This window comes from Sesamum indicum, linkage group LG7 (genome assembly GCF_026168435.1).
Source record: "Sesamum indicum cultivar Baizhima isolate 11 linkage group LG7, ASM2616843v1, whole genome shotgun sequence".
Classification (NCBI taxonomy): Eukaryota; Viridiplantae; Streptophyta; class Magnoliopsida; order Lamiales; family Pedaliaceae; genus Sesamum; species Sesamum indicum.
This window is the reverse complement of record NC_142663.1, coordinates 11,658,320-11,675,527: the sequence shown is the minus strand read 5'-3', so window position 1 is coordinate 11,675,527 and position 17,208 is coordinate 11,658,320. Positions and strand designations below refer to the sequence as shown.

Sequence of the window (17,208 nt, the reverse complement as noted above, 5' to 3'; positions counted from 1 at the left end):
TTTAAATAATTTAATTTAATATTTTTTTTCTTTTATGAAAGGTGAGGGGGATAGTGACATTGAAATTAAAATTTAAATGCAAAAATGCCCACCCACCGTTTTAGGCGCCGTACTGAAAGCGATATTTATTAATTATTATTACATGTGACCATTAATTATAAATATAGTTATAATTTTGAAAAGAGAAAGAGTTATTTGTGTATTTAGATATTAATTTAAGGGGTATTAATGTAATTTGATTTCAAAAACGGGGTAAACTAAAGAGGAAGGAGGTGATAGAAGCCCTCACGTGCCACGTGGGAGCCTCAAACAAGTGAGCTAACGTGAGGACAACGTTGTCAATTCTTGAAAAATGGAAAGGTGCTCGTGAAAAGACAATTTTGGACACGAGGATCAAGTGTACTTACACGTAAACATCTTGTGACTTAAAAATTACATGTACTACTCTTGAGGTTTGCTTCTATCTAATAAATAAATCCATGACTTAGTTAAAATTTATCAAATTTGTTGATATTTACAAGAAATTGATAAAATTTCATATTCATCCCCGATTGACATAATATTGATTTATTGAATGTTAAATAAACTTTTTATAATCAAATTATCCTTATATATCTCCATATGTTAATGAATGTAAAGAGGTATATCTTCGTTGTTATAAGGGTAGTTTAGTCATAAAATATTTGTTTGACCTGTAATAAGTTTATAATAAATCAATAGAGAGTAAATATAAAATTTTTTCATTTATTTTTTTGTTAATATCAACAAATTCAATGAATTTGTTAGATAGAAGCAAACTTCAGGAATATTGAATATAATTTTTTAAATTACAGGGGTCTATATATAATTATACCAAACCCCAGGGGAGGGGAATATAATTATCCCTATATTAAATGAAACCCCTAAAATAATATTAATGAGGATAATTACATTTATGCCCCTAATCTATAATCTATGTACACAAACCACAACTGCTTTTTATATAATTATAAAATTCACTATTGAGAACCAAAAAACAAGATAGCTTGTATAACGATGTTGGCGGTTTTTAAATGTATATATAATTTTTCAAAAATTAGAGGTGATCTATATAAATGATGTTGATGTAAAATTTACTGGGTATATATATAATTTTCTTAAAAAAAATAACAGTGATTTGTGTAATAAAGCATAGGTTAAGGAATATAAGTATAATTTTGATATATATATATATATATAGAGAGAGAGAGAGAGAGAGTTGTGTAAATTGAAGTTGGGCTTTGCATGACATTTGAAGACAGCATTGGGCAAGCACATGTTGGCCCTAACTTCCTCTTTTTCATATAAAAGATCTGTTACGACGGACAATCCAATGATTTGGGCTCAAAATTTTTTACGAGAGGTATTGCGTTCAAATCTAAGTGTGTGAAAGAGTTGGGAGTGTCGGTGAAAAAAAAAAGGGCATAAGTAAAGATGCATAGTTCAGAAAAGTACAAATTCACACGGACAATACCGAATTTCCCGAACAGAAGAAAAAAGAAAAAAAACTTCGTGTTATGAAAGAATAGAAAGAAAATACTACATATTAATAAACTTATATAAATGATTCCTCTTGCACTAAAACTGGTGTTACAACAAGATTCAATAGTGACTAACTACACATTACAAAGAATGAATAAAAAGAATAATAATGATAAGAAAAATATAAACTTCATCTTCCCAAAAAATTAGAGCTCTTCTATCCTCCACTCTCACTCTCACTCTCACTCTCAAGAGTAGATCAAAACTATATACATACATGTATGTTATACATATATACATATATATATATATCCTCAAAAAGGTAGGACAGAAAAAGAATCACTATTCATGAATCAGTTTAAGGTTTCCTGTTATTCCATCCTCTTCATTTCATCCTCAAACTTATCTGATCTTTCTAGTACTTTTGTCTAGCTCATACGCATCGAGTCAGTACAAACAGACTTCAACACGTCTAGGTTGTTAAGACGACACGTTCCGAGCAAGAATTCTGGCAGCTCATCCGCAGTGTTGCCCTGTAACAAATCCATGACAGACAATGATCCAACAATCATGCAGTTGTTTGAGTAACTTAGTATGAGATTGTTTGTGGAGTTTATGATTGTTTTAAATAAAGGTTGCGTTGTGTTTACCTGTATCATGAACGCCATTTCTATGACGAGGTTGTTGAGGTATCCAAGGACGAGGCTGACTACACCCCTTGCCACAGTTGATGAGCCAACATCGATATCGAGCTGAAAAATTTAGCTCTTGATTTAGAGTGTTTGTCTTTTCAAATAAACGGCGTTCAACAACTTAAGGTGGTACAAAAGGTCGATAACGGGGTATAGTTTTCGTGTTTTACCTCCAAGTAGTTCTTCCCTCGGAAATAATTGACTTCAAGTGCTTGACCTATCAAACAAGATTTTTTCCCAACACTCTGCTTTACTATCCAAGATCCCTGTGGATATGATTCTATTTCAGGAGGAGAGCAGTGAAACACTTAAACGACAACATGGAAAGCGATAATCATGCCAACACACCCTCAACTATGGTTAAATTACAGAAATTAGCCACTCTTACTGTTTGAATAATTACACAAACATCATTTGTCGGTGATGTTTCACTATACTTTTTGTGAGAAAACTACCGACAATGTCAGTGTAACCGAAACATACTTCATGATGGAGTTGTAAGTAATTATGCAAACAGTACGGGTGGGTTCTCTAATCTGTTGATGGTTGAGGGCGGGTGTAAACGTAGTCATCCATTGAAAAAAATGTTAATATAAAGAAGAGATAAGGCGGGAAAAAGGATTAACAGTTATATTTAAATTATGCAGCTAAACATGCATGATGACTTTCGAACCTTTGAAATGTACGGTATGAGCTTGAACCTAGAATTCCTAAAAGCATCATCTCCATTGACAAAGCGCTCGAGCAGAGGCGTCTCTTCTAAAGGAGATTTTAGCATATAGTAGAGAGCCAAGTGGTATGTGGACGTGCCCGGAACCTGAGTTCAGTGACCAAGCACGGTGAATAATCTAAATTGTTGGGGATTTGATGGTAAAATGTAAAATGAAAGCCATAGTTACCTGTATGTTAATGACAAAAAAGAACTCTGATCCTCCGCAAGCCGCATATTTCTGTAGAATTTTTGCATTAAACTTGTATGAGAGATTGTCCAGCTATCAATAAAAGTTCCGCATAAGTTTTTCAATGAATTACAATAAAAAGGCAAGCATGTATCCTTTACTTGGAGTTTGATCTAACGTTCCATTTTGACAAGTTGTAATCTTACCAAATTCTTAGTAATAGAAATTGAGCGACCATTGAAGTAAGTATATTCCCTAATCACGTATATCTGTACTTTTTTGTATTTGATTTTTCTTCTTGTTTTTGCATCCGTCTCACAGCTTATCTTGCAATTTCCTAATACCTCCAATGACCCCCCTCCCCTCGTTCATACGTTGCTCATGCGTTTCTCTCAGTTTTTGGTGTTAAATGATTCCAATGGCGTTGCTGCTCCAACTATTTAAAATAAATGTATCGAACCTGGACGATGCTTCCATATCGGCCAGCAATATCGTCTTCACGCTTTTCAGATCTTAGCCAATCCGCACCAACCATTTGCAACAAAGTGCCCTTTGCCTTGACCTGAGAAGCAAAGAATTTTTCCGAATCAAAGTTTGAAATATAATCTGACAGCCAGGAATCGGTAGCGCTATCAAGCTCAGAAACTGTAGAAATAAGGGACAAAGAGCTCATAGGCACTAGCTGCTCAAGTTACTAATAAGGAAAAATGCAAGTTTTACTTGTTGACCATAGTGGAAGTGAAAGTGTAAACCTTTTGATTGTCTACTAGATAATTAGGGCCACGGATAAGGAACGACGAAGGATCAGCCGTCGCCCAGCTGCAGGGCATGTTAAAACTGGAATCCTTCGGAAGTGTGCAACCATAGCAAGGCGACACAGCTTCTTCCCGAGATATATCTTGCAAGTCTGTGTAACCCTTTTTCGGGACTGAAACCAGTAAGAACTTCAAGTTATGCTTAAGTCATTTATTAGTTTGCAAGTTTATTCCCAGCATTATAAGTACTCAGCTCATGTATGCACTAACCTGCAAGATCATGCAATTTCTTCACAAAGTTGGCAGCAGACGACAATTTTGGCTGGTAATTATCCTGCATATTTCATTAATAAAGATAAGTCTGTATTTCATCAATCTGAATTAGGTTAGGCTAATCCCAAGCAAATCGCATGACAAGTGAATTGAACTTGTCATGTGATTGGTATAGTCTAAGGAGAGTGATCAATCATGCAATAAGTGTTATGTATAACTCTTGCCATTTGATAAGTTGAGTTAGACCTGGTTCAAGTAAAAAAAGTTCATTAGGTAAATACCAGATAAGATATTTCTGGACTCATTTCCGAAGTCCACCCATTCTCTAATGCCTCATCATCTGAAGGTTCAGGAACGTCGAAAAATTCGTCGGCTGCATCACTTAGGGCCGTGAGACTGGAACTCACTGTTTGCAGTCTCATTACCTCATCTTCTGGTTCATTGTGTATCCTATTGATCTCCTGCTTTCCACTCTCATGATTACGCGCCATATCTATTTTCCGCTCTCCTGTTATATATTCAGGACTAGTATTTCCTGCATTTGCTTTGAACAACTCTCTCAAGGCTGCAAAAAGGAGCACTGGTATGTAGGAAAAGCCGAGATGGAAAGTTCAAAAAAGAGTTTCTGTGCAATATGGGACGTGTACTAAACCTGCAACTTTCCCGAGCATACGGATGGTAATAGATCTTGCGGATTCTTTCTTAAGATATGATCTCCAGACCTTCCAATCAACGGCAAGCATGTGTTTTATGACACATTCTTTACCTTGCTGCATAGGAGTAATCAGATATCCGCCACCTGGTACGTTAAGTAAAACATATAGTGGCAATCAATACACAAGAAATTCGACATCCGTACATCCAATGAGCAATAACATCATGTCCCATGCAATAATTTATATGAGAAGCTCCTTTTTTTTGTGAGCCAACGCAATACATCTTTGAACTCTACATGTAAAGAGTTTAGGGGCTTTGATTTTTGAGGTACAGCAAAAAGTTGTTCTCAGTTTCAATCCATTTCAGTTTTGTACAAAGGTCTTATGCTTAAATTCCCACTTCCCACATAACTCATAAACAAGAACCATATGTTACTTCTCCTTTCCTCCAGCAGAGATGACTAATCTTCAACACAATCATGGGCAATAAATTGAAAAACCTCTCGAGTTTTTAAGCTTAAGCATATCTAGATTATTGATCGGAAATGGCATCTCAAGTCAAAGTGTACATTACTTTTAAGGCAAGCGCGGATGTATCCGTCTTGAGGTGGACACTTTCTGTGGACCACGGAGTGGTAGAGAATCACTGCAACCAAAAAAGCAATATATCAGTGTATAAGATAGAATCTTATGAAATGTTAAAGTTTTAAAGTACTTGTAAGTTAAAATTACCATATGTGCCGTCTTCTTCTCTTCTCCAATAACGTCTCAGCAGTAAGTCTCTTCGTTTCATTGCCCTGCAAAACAACATGATCAATAACACTAAACATTCAAAGAAGTGGATTCTTGGCTGAAGTTAAAACCCTGACCATGGCAGCCAATGGTTGTATAGTTGAATGTGAATTATATCCGTATGACCGTCAAGGTTCTCAACCACACTGCCCCTGTAGAAACAGAAATCCCACCTGCAAAACAGAAGAAGTTAATAAGTGAACATCCTGAAAAGATAGTTGCAAGGGGGATGGTGCAATTTTCCAAAAAACAAGGTATTTCTGGGTGATATAGTCAATCGAAAGAGTACTTATGTAATTCTGCTTTAAAAAAGTTAACATGTTCACAGTTGGATGTCTTGTTAAAGTTGAAATATGTTGGTCTTAAGACGAGGGGCGAACCAGGTATAGCATTTACGACGAGTAACTGCTTGAGAAGGGATCGGATTTCTTAAGAAACTAAACTACAACAGAATGCCTACATGCACTGTATGTAAATGTGAATTTAGCACAAAATTTTAGCATGAATAGTAGCCAAGTATTTATCAGTTAGCCCAAGTCCATGTATGGATTCAATAACTGTACTAAAAATGATTCTGCCTTTACCTATTATTAGCTCCTGTGGACATACTTATCGGCATGTTTAATAGTAAATTACAACACATCTGAAGCCTTAAATTTGTGCAAACCAAGAAGAGTTAAGCAGCCTTACTCTGTTCTTGAGGTACCAAGAGACATAAGGGTACGGAAAACAGCTTCTGAAGATGCATCAATGGTGCCAACTGCCATTATGGCTGGGTGATCGTCCCAATGCTGAGAATAAAAGTTCATGAATTCATCTGAGGCAAGCAGTTAATCTGGAAGATTAGCTATAAGTGAGTTTCAAATGAAATATACCCTCCCATTGGAATCTCTGTCTTTTGCTTCTTTGAAGAGACGTAATCCTGATGAGGCAACAAAATATGGACATCAAAATTCTAGAAAACAACGGTCAATCTCCATCTGAACGTATTGAGTAAATATGGTTCTTTACCATCTTTACAGCCAAATATTTTCCATGGTGAAGGTGCTATTACATCAGATGTCATTGCATTCACATGCAGAGAAGATGCAGCAGTCAAGTTGACATCCGACCTTTTGTTTGACGATCTTCTCTTAACACTCATGCTGTCGGACGAAAGGTATATAAATTTGGTGCAGCAAAACCAAAGGAAACAAGGTCAAGATTGCAGTTTCTTTAATCTGGTGACTTAAATGGAAAAGGTTACAACTTCAAGCATAATTTTTCTTCAATAAGAGTGATCAAGCATCCTATACTTAATAAGCTTCAGAACAATTTGGACTGAGATATCTTCCCACAAACAAAGGCTTTGGTACATGTACTTAGTCTCATGTCTTCGGGAACAGTGACAGAACTGTTTATATATCTACTAAGAAGTCCAAAAGATTGAGTTATTTAAGATTATTGATTTTGGAACATCTCCGATCGAGCAAAATAAGTTACCTGAAAGGCTGCCATTTTCTTACAGAATCAGACATGAAATCTTTTCCAGGATTAAGTGCCGTATCCTGTAAAGCATGGATCCACCTAGCAGCTTCTTCTGAACTTGTCACCCCGAGCTACGAAATTTGAAATTACATTGTTACACACCTCCACTATGAGCATATTTTCTTTACAGATTAGAAGCAAGAAATAGCATACCTTCAGCCGATCATTATGGTTAGAAGTATTGTAAAGGGTGAAAGTGAAAAATAACTGCAATCCACAAGAAAAACCATATAAGCACAAATAGAAGTCGATCATTTGTGCTTTGCTAGTCTATCATTGTTGAAACACAGTTTATTTGTGAGGCACGTACTTTTCTGTGATGGGTCTCTCTTCCATTGTCCACGACGCGAATGCAGGAGTCTATTATTGCACTTCTAACAGGCTCCTGAGCAAGAATGGTTAATAATTATGAGAGCAAAGAGATTAGGATCCATGATGCAATGATTGTAGAGGTTTCGTATAAACAAATTGGCTAGGCAAACTAAGATACAGTCTGGATATAGTCTTTTCAGGATTCATTTCATAATATGGCAACTATCCCTACTATTTCTTTCGACATTCAGTTTTATTAATCCCCATAACTCGATATGACAACCCATCAGACAAGTCTTCATCTGTGTAAGATAAGATTTTTCCTGAACTTAAAAACTATTAAAGCACAGACTGAAAAACAAGTTTAAACATGACGTTGACATATAATCATCTGAACGGAAAGTAGCAGAGGTAAGTTTACTCTATTTCCCCTTGGATAAGGCAAGAAAGGCGAGAAAATGGTCATTATTTGTTGCAATTGTTAATCAAACTCGAGTAACAGAATGTGAACAGATCCACAATAAGAATTTCATCAAAATGGACTTGTAACATTTTACGAAAGAGATGTATTTTAGATTAAAGGGAAAAAAAAGCAGATGAAGATGAACTCCAATAGAATGTTGCCATGCATGATCAGGGCCAAACAAATACAGAAACCAAAAAAAAAAGAATGACATAACTGACCAGACAACCTCAGACATACTAAAAACCAAAACAAAGTGCAAGAATCCAAATACTGACAAAAAACCGGAGAAATTTCTTTCTTACTTTAAACAGCACCTGGAATTCCACTATCACATTCATGGCAGAAGCAAATTCACCATACCGGCATCAAGAGGCAGAAATCACATCATACTTACATATACATACATGCAACATATACAAAACACGCATGCATGCATAACATGACTACGTGGCAGAGACGGAGCGAGTCAAGCGTGCTTCGATAGACATTCACCATACCCCACTATCTATCATCTCAAGTTTTACACGTAAACTGCACGCGAAGATCACAAACTTACCCTCCTCAAATTCCCATTTAACCATATCATATGAATAAAAACATCTATCTCGCCCCCATCAACACGAAAAAAGTTCCACTCCACCCAACAATAGACATTCTCATGCACTTGCATTTGCATGCCAAGAAATTTAAAAAACCAGAGAAAGACAACAAAAATGCACCTCTGTCTCGGAAGCGGGGATTGATTTGAAGCTCTTGAGGCAGTTGTCTTCAAGAGTGAAATACCTTTTACGTGAATACTGTAGCCCAAATCGATTATGGCGCATAAGATAAAGCCATCCAGTCATCTTGCTTTCAATTTCTGCCATTCCCCTTTTCCCAAGATTCACAGAAAAGAAACAGAAGAAGAAAAAAAAAACCCAATCTTTATATTAAGTTTTATCCGTGTTATTCAAAAGCCCATTTAGGAAAAATGTTCCAAGATTGTTCTCCTACCACCACCAGTTCAAACACAAAAAGCCCAGATAAGATAAAAAATGTAGAATAATATGCAAAAGAAGAGAACTCTTGGGCAAGTGGTAGGAGATTGATGATTGATGATTGATGATTGATCCTCTGATCCCTTAAAAAGGGAATCAGAGTCTCAAAATGCAGAACTCCAGAAACTTTTTTCCTTTTCAGATATCTGGCAAACTGCAGAATGGGCTTTTTTTTTTGGTTTTAATTCTTTTATCCCTTTCTTTTCTGTTGTGTTCTTGTTCTCTTCTTAAGCATTTGAACAAACTGGTTGTGGTGTTTATAGGGAGCTGACAGCTTTCTTGTACTTTACTACTTTGCCCTTGATCACATTATTGATTCTTGATTCCCCTTCTAGATTTTGACGGTGTTTTGGTCTTTTCAGGGTGTGGAAATGATTGACTGACACATCATATTCTAGTTACTGAATCCCCACTATTTTTGGATTTTTGTTTTTAGTTCTCAAAAAAAAAAAAAATCTAAGGTAAAAAAGTGGTTTGTGGCATATCATATTTTGAGGAGGGGTCAATATTTGGTTGACTTTGAAATGCAACGCGTCATCTATAATCAATCCAACACCAATAATTTGTTACTTGAAATAACGCTCTTTCCATCTTCAGTATTAACGACTTTTACGTACTCAACTATAAGATGGTAACTTTCTTGAAACCACGGCTTTTGGGGTGTTGCCATCAACGTTTTTCCCATCCTTGCTATTTGTTCATTTTCTGCCTATATGACACATGTTGCAACTTTGATCCATTTGAAGCATCATTTTTAAATTTTAATTAATTATTTAGGGTTAATAAGGGGCAGAGGGAGTGAGGATGCCAAGAGCTAAATATGATGAGAAGATACTTCTTTACGGTATTCATCTTAAATAATTATTTTTGTTAGTGACTTAATTTTTGAATGAATTAGTCATTTAATATAATATCAAAATTAGAATAAACAAAAGATTTTGAATTTGAATCCCCTTGACAATTGAAAAACAACAAAGAAAAAAAATTCACGTGCAGAATTTATATATAAGATATGTATATTAAAATATTAATATTAAATAATTATCTTCTTTTATAACTTAAACATTTTAAATAAAATGGTCGTTCAACAAAAACATGACACAATGACAGTCAAGCTGGATAGATCAGGACACTGAAGCCATCCCAATGGTTAAACATTTCCCTGTTGTGGTATGATTTGACCTCCGAGGAGTTTTGTGGCTATTCTCCTCAAACTTATTCATAATTTTAAAAATAATTATATTTACATTCAGTTAACTATGACCAATCCATACAAACTATTCATGTCTTTATAAATAATCACACGTACACTCATAAAAAATATCGATATTATTTACATGAATTACTTTTGTATTTTGAAAAATTAGACGTACACTCTTTAAAAACATCAACATCATTAGACTAACTACCCTTTTTCTTATTATCAAGAATAATGTTTATAATATATAAAAAATAAAGATGATTTATTTAAATAAATTATAAGTTAGAGGTGTAAATATATTTATACCATAATTTTACAAAAAATTATAGCTTGACCTTAATTTGACTGAAATAAAGTCAATCACCACCTCAATAAAATATGTTTTGTCACTATAATTACGATATAATTTAAAAAGAATAACTAATCACATGACAACTACAAGTTGAGAGTGACCCCATAGTTTAGGCAAAAAGAATTCCAGTCAAGATATCACTCCTCGTCTGTTTCTTTTCGGGCATAGGAGCAATAATAACAGCCATGACAATATAGAAACTACCTAACTTCAAATTAACAGCCAAAATGTTCTCTCGAGTCGCATAGCTGCAACAGTTTAGCATAATATATTTTGTTTTCTGTAAAGAGACACGACCATGTGAAAGAGGATGAAATCTGTAACAATGATGCAAAATCTGTAGTTCTGCTTCCTTTTGGCTAATACGTATCAGAAATCGTCACCCTATCCCTGAACTTCAAGATGTGATCTATATTTGGCTGTCTGGAAATTCTTGCTGCTTCCGGTGATAGGTAAACTGAAGCAGAGAATAACCCAAAGTCGATGCGCTACAGATGTAACAATTCATGCACGGACATAATGACAATTCAAAGAAGTAAAATGCAACAAAGAAGCTGCAGATTACCTTGCAAGAATACTTAAATAGTTACGCTTTCATTTCCGTAAGGAGAGATCGATGTGAAGGTATGCAACACAAGTGATGAAGAACAGGAAAAATGCAGCAGCTAGCATCAAGGGTTCAGCAAGCATAAATATAGGGTTGAACTTGTAATGGACCTGCATGAGTGAATTCAAATGAGATAAGAAGCAAAAAAAATGAGCCAAATGTTACATAGGAAGGTGCAGAATAAGGTTTTATACTTAAAGAGCTATCTTCCTATCCTTTTCCCTTTTCACAGTACAAAGCGAGAACAAGTAGAGTTAATACTAGCAGAATCCATCAGGTGTCCCAATGAAATCTGTTAAAAGTGTATATGTGGATGTCAAAATTATAGGAAGACGCACTAGCCCATATGGCCAGCCACAGACGTATCAACAGTTTTAAGACAAATAAGTAAATGTTCCATACAGTCGTATATTGTTCCAATCTAACAGCAAAGATGAAGTTTTTGAAATTTTTAGACACGCCCGAGATCAATTTAACCAAGGCTGGATGGGCAGTTACTGGAAAAGTTTTACTCTGTGTTTTTAAGAAAGCTGAATTATATTTTCTTCATTCTTCTTGGTGCCTTAAGAAGATGAAGGATGAATGAGGGCATAATAAGTATGGTTAATGCTTGATCATACACAGATCAGAAGTTCAGGCAAATTTAATATGGTTAAAAAGCTTGGTCTCTTAAAGATTCAAAACTCAATGTTAGAGTAGAGCAGTGTGATTGGAAGAAATTTCTTGTATTGCTGGGTGGAAATTAGGACCAATCAAGTTTGCTGCAGTGACAGGTTACCTGGAAAGGAACATTATGCTCAGGAACCACATTCTTCTTTTCCAGAACCACCACTGTCCGTCCAATCACATCAAGGTACGAGTACTTTGTCTGGAACAATATAAAAGTGAAAGATTCAGCGAACACTGATGCACGCTATCCCCGACCAAAATGAAAGAAAGGCAGCTTTCCTAATCGTTTAGAAAATAACATGCTGCCTACCAGTGTAGTGATGAGAGATCTAATTCCAGAAAGAAGAAAACAGGAAAAAGTATTGGTCTGGAAAATTTGTGCTGAAATTGGAATGTAAAGAAATGCCTTCCTCTAGGCATTCAATAGATAATAGTAACTCCTGATAGTCATGATACCAAATTCACATGTCTTATTGAATCTTGAAAAGCTTTACCTCCAAACTTTGTTCAATTGCAAAAGGAACTTCGACAGAAGGATTCTGTGATCCCTCTGGGAGGACAACCTAAAAACATAAGAGGTCTTATATCAGTGAACTAATTCTTCAGAAAAAGTTAGGGAAACCTGAAATAACAGAAACACTTAATCTATGTTGCAACATGTATATTAATAATGTCGTGCATACTTTGATTGTCAACTTGTCAACTACAGTATCAGCAAGAGGGCAGCCAAAACTGTAATTTAGATAACGAGCACCAGCAGCTGACTCAAAAAGGAAATCCTGTAGCGGAACCCCGTATCCAATGACAAAAGTTGCTTTCCAGCCCCCAAATAAAGGATATCGTGGCTCTATTAACAGCTCCGACTGCAATGAAGATTTGTATAAATCAAATATAGGTAAAATTTTGGCTTGACTGTACTGTTTACTCTACTGACTACAAATCCCACTCCAGTTGCAATTCCAGAAGAAGACAACTATCAGTCTACCTGAGTGTGTTATGCTACTTAGAGTGAGAGTGAAAGTTACCTTCTTGGAACTTGTGCGTAAACGTGATGATGATATGTTCCCTATATCATCCCTGTAGTAGACAGAATGAACTCGTGGGGGTAGCTCGGCAAGAAGATGCTTGAAAGAAGAGACACCACTAGCAGCAGGTCTTGATTGATACTCAACCCTGTAGAAGAGAAATTTGATAAGATCAAAGGGGCAAAGATATAAATCTGGCTAACGTTAAGTTTTACATGAAGCATATGTTATTGTAAAAACATCAATAATGCTGGAGAACATCTTCTGGTTAGTTGTAAGCTTTACTAGCTTTATAAGTAACATGCAACAGAATTTACAATTAAATACCAAACATAAGTCTGGCAGAACCTTAAGAAAGTCATTTTTTTATCCTAAATATCCCTCCATCCACACACTTGAATGATAAGCTGCTTCAAAACCATATCTAATTTAAGCAACAAGTTACAGTCCACAGGTCTACATATCTAGTTAATTGAAAGATTTGAAACAAATGTTTTGTGCAATTACTGGTAGCCTAACCTTGAGAAAACACCTTTGTGCTTTGCACCAGCATGAGCTAACTTGTAATGCTCAGTCACCTGGACACTCCCCCAATGAGATACTTCAATTTCACGTTCAAGCTCCTCCACCACAGCAAATGGGTTGTTATTTTCAAAATGAATGATAATAGGAAAGTATGAATAAGGATGCTCGTCCTCAAACGGCCCATATCTCAGTTCATTACCACTGCGGTGAGTGGGTTCAACTTGTGTGAATGATTCGACCTTGTTACTGGGTGTCTTAACCAATGTTGCCTGCTGTTTGATATGATATGGTGATAGTATAATAGCACTGTCATGGTAATAAACCAATTGAGAATCTGATTGGCTTATCTCAACTGGGAAGGGTTCAAGTGAGTGGGTCAATATATAAAGTATTTCTAGAGTGGTAGTTTCACCCTTCAGTAATGGCTTGAGCAATGATATAGCGTAATATTTGGTGCCGTTAGGCGAGCTAGGTTGCTCAGTTGGGTTAACTTCAAGAGGGACATAGGATTTCTTCCTTTTCTTGCCAACAGTTACAGCTGCTTTAACCAACGCTAGACGGTCAAACTGTGCAGGTGGAAATGCAAGTAGAACTGTTGAAGCTGGATCATCCTCGATATTTTCTACCTAGACTAGGATAGTAGATCCATTAATACACATTCCACAATTTTCTACAGGTTGACCATAACATAGGAAAGCAACAAACTAAAAGACATGCAAAAAACAGCATCACACAACGACATTTGTAACCACAGGCACTAGAACCAATTTAACAGATATGGCTTGGCAGACTCCATCTTTGCATTAAGGTGAAAATCACTCACCCACTCAAGTTCTCTTCAATAAAGGTAATGTTTGTGCAACTTTCCTGGATTTCATACAGAACTGATGAAACCACATTCCAGATTCACCAAACTAAATTGCATTTTTGAGATTAGACCAAACCCATTAGAAAGCATCATAATTAAAATCTGTTGATTGTCGAAAAGAAGTCCTCTAAATATTTGTACTGCAATTGGAAAAACATTTAAACACACATTATTTATATAAAAGAGAATGAAAAAAAATTCCAACTGGAAATAAATTGCTTATCAAAATCAACACTTAGTTAAGCAATAAAAAATTAAAACCAATAAAAAAAGAAAAAAGACATCGACAAGCAAATCAATACACCACATAATCTCCTAAAATTAGCTAAATTATCCATCTTCAGTTGAATTAAAGCAGAGAGGAGTTAAAAAAATTACCTTCAACGTCAAGTAAACCCTAACAATGTGCGAAGTCAAATCAATCTGCACGAAATTCAATTGCACAGGAGTCAATTACATTTCTCTAACAAAAAACACGTTAGAATAGAGAAAAGAATTAACAACAAACTACATTCCAACATAAAATCAAAATCTGATTTTCAGAATAACAAATGGAATTGAGATCGTAAAAGAGAGCTCACTTGGCGCTCTGCCTGGAGGATCTGGAGGCCAGGAAGCGATGACGACGAAATTACGGTGAACAACGAGAGCGATAATACCAAGAGAGATAAAATTATAGCTGCCATTGCTGTGAAGCTTTAGAGCCTCCCTCTCTCTACAGTGATGAGTAGAGTCTTCTCTTATGCAGGCAAGAGACAACTGCCCAGTCAACCGGGTCAAGTCTGAACCTGGGTAAAAGCTTTCCCGGATCCTATGAAATGGGTAGAGATGTTTGGATAGGGTCATACGGGCAAGTTTAACTTGGACACACGTCCAATGGGCTCAATAAACAGGGCCCAATAATAAGCCCATTAAAAAATATAAATTGTGTAATGTATGTCAAGGGACGTTTGTGAAAAATAGAGGGTGTACTTGTACTTTTACAAATATTAGGGGGTATTTATGTAATTAGACCTAATATTAGGAGGTGCTAATATAATTACACCCCTAGGTTATAATATTAATTACAACTACACTCATTATTCAAAGACAAAACTTACACAAACACCCCCTGAAAAACACTACACTAACACTTGCAGGGGGCGTAGTTGTAGTTTTATAAAAAACATGGGTGAAGAATACTACAGTAACACCATTAGGGGGTGTAACTATAATTTTACAAAACACATGGGTTTGTGTGTATTTTCATCTAATTTCAAGGGATGTCAATACAATTTACTCTTATCCTAATTAAAAAAAAACTAGTAAGGGTGACACGATCGATGACTACATACAATTTTTTAAATTATATACTATAATATTATCAATAATGTACCTATAATTTTGTAAAACGTAAAATATATTTGTATAATTAGATCTAAATTCAAAAACCCGTAAAATAATTTATACACAAAAAATGTAATCATACCACAAACACTGTTAGAAGCTACTTGACAAGAACTTATTTATGGTATGCCATCCACAACCAAACAACAAGAACAAATTATTACTCAAAAATAAATAAGTAAATGCCTCCCATATACTCTTCAAGCAATGGCTATAAGAACTAACCTTCTTCCATGCAATTCTCCGGACCATCACTCATACATAGTCAACTTTACCTTAGAATTCCCAATCCATAAATAGTCCTAAACCAAAACAAACAATCTTGTTGGTCACTTCATTACCAATTTAAGAATTTCACATGCACCATTCTCATCACAAGCTAGAAGAAGATAAACAACCATGGCCGCTACGAAAACTGTTGTTTCTATGCTGATCTTCTGCGCATTGGCGATTATTCTGAGCCGCAGCACGAGCCATGCTATGACGGACTGCATGGAGCATTGCATGCCGGTATGCATGAAGATCAAGAGCGCGACGGAAACCTCTTGTGAGCCGGCCTGCGAGCAATACTGCCGCCAAGTTCATAACAAGATCCATCCCGGATGGTACACGAATTGATGATTAATTTTAGGTTTGCCGCTTCTGTTTTGGGATTATTGTTTTTTCGTGCAGGTGATCTGCAATCGTTGTTTCTTTCTTGAAAGTTTTTCCTTTTATTTTTGGTAATTTCTTAGAAGTATAGATTATTTTATTATACCATAATAATTTATTCAGAAAATTTGTATCTTTCATTCTATAAATTAGGCTTTGTACACTTGTCGTCCTATTATTTTTCAAATTTCCGAAAATAGTCCCATAATATTAAAAATTACCAGTTTGAGACTTCTTACCAACTTTCTTCATAAAATTAACAGAAAAATCACATGCAAATCACGTGGTCGTTTCCCTCCATTCTAAAAAAATAACTCCACGTGACTTGCATAAGGCTTTTTCTTCCATCAATTTTTTAATTGAAGTTGGCAGGAGGGTAAGAAATGAGATTTTGTGTAAGTTCTGAACTATTTTTGAAATTTTCATAAATAATAAGATTGAAATATATATAATGGGTCTAAGCTGTGGGATAAAAAAAAATACAATTTTGCCCTTATTTACTGCTATAATCACGAATAGATCGATGACGGCTTTATTGTTGAGTATCAATAAACATAATTAACAATTTATTATAACTTTGTTCTATTATATGGCGTTCTCGAGTTAATTTCAGTTTGTCCCAAGTACGGGCATTACTAATATATAAAAAGTTTAAATACATTATAAAAAATAAATTATTTCATACACTATAAAAGACTATTGTAGAAATAAATTTTATCGTGTCCGAAAATCAAAATATAAAAAGATTATCACAAATAAAGTATAATTTCTATTCTATTCCTTGTTGTAAACTTGTCAAATTCAAATGTAAAATCTTCTTAATTTCCTTTGAACTTGGATTTGAAGTTTTATAACATTAATTCTAGAGCTCATGCTCTAACCTCGGATTAAGTACTATAGTTTTGACTTCAAATTTTAGGATTTGGAGATGGATTTTTCACTTGGATCTCCTTGAGAAAATAATATTCATAACGTTGATTTGAGTGCTTAACTTTGGTAATTCCGAATCAAATGC

The 17,208-nt window shown here is 35.3% G+C and overlaps 2 protein-coding genes across 2 annotated transcripts; both read right to left on the bottom strand.

Moving 5' to 3' along the window:
- Positions 1-1,564: 1,564 nt before the first annotated feature.
- On the bottom strand, positions 1,565-9,145 carry LOC105166605 (protein ENHANCED DISEASE RESISTANCE 2). Its single transcript, XM_011086021.3, has 20 exons — positions 8,592-9,145; positions 7,405-7,479; positions 7,248-7,301; positions 7,050-7,165; positions 6,579-6,712; positions 6,443-6,489; positions 6,258-6,358; positions 5,645-5,740; positions 5,508-5,572; positions 5,350-5,421; positions 4,772-4,918; positions 4,401-4,684; positions 4,117-4,180; positions 3,844-4,019; positions 3,552-3,653; positions 3,092-3,142; positions 2,866-3,009; positions 2,363-2,458; positions 2,151-2,252; positions 1,565-2,033 (listed from the first exon to the last, which is right to left on the bottom strand). The coding sequence occupies exons 1-20, from the start codon at positions 8,736-8,738 to the stop codon at positions 1,929-1,931; spliced, it is 2,178 nt and encodes a 725-aa protein (XP_011084323.1). The 5' UTR covers positions 8,739-9,145; the 3' UTR covers positions 1,565-1,928.
- A 1,333-nt stretch (positions 9,146-10,478) lies between these two features.
- On the bottom strand, positions 10,479-14,914 carry LOC105166604 (Ribophorin I). The gene is made up of 9 exons (XM_011086020.3): positions 14,738-14,914; positions 14,535-14,579; positions 13,283-13,914; positions 12,764-12,911; positions 12,422-12,601; positions 12,233-12,301; positions 11,848-11,937; positions 11,028-11,179; positions 10,479-10,919 (listed from the first exon to the last, which is right to left on the bottom strand). The coding sequence occupies exons 1-8, from the start codon at positions 14,840-14,842 to the stop codon at positions 11,057-11,059; spliced, it is 1,392 nt and encodes a 463-aa protein (XP_011084322.1). The 5' UTR covers positions 14,843-14,914; the 3' UTR covers positions 10,479-10,919; positions 11,028-11,056.
- Between the last annotated feature and the right edge of the window lie 2,294 nt (positions 14,915-17,208).

Coding starts and splice junctions, on each gene's coding strand:
- LOC105166604 (XM_011086020.3), bottom strand. CDS start 14,842: ATGGCAGCTATAATTTTATCTCTCTTGGTATTATCGCTCTCGTTGTTC. Junction 12,912..13,282: donor CACAAAGGTGTTTTCTCAAG/GTTAGGCTACCA, acceptor TCTCTTCTACAG/GGTTGAGTATCAATCAAGAC. Junction 11,938..12,232: donor CAATTGAACAAAGTTTGGAG/GTAAAGCTTTTC, acceptor ATATTGTTCCAG/ACAAAGTACTCGTACCTTGA.
- LOC105166605 (XM_011086021.3), bottom strand. CDS start 8,738: ATGGCAGAAATTGAAAGCAAGATGACTGGATGGCTTTATCTTATGCGC. Junction 3,654..3,843: donor ATCTAGTAGACAATCAAAAG/GTTTACACTTTC, acceptor TTTGCTTCTCAG/GTCAAGGCAAAGGGCACTTT. Junction 3,143..3,551: donor GATATGGAAGCATCGTCCAG/GTTCGATACATT, acceptor AAAATTCTACAG/AAATATGCGGCTTGCGGAGG.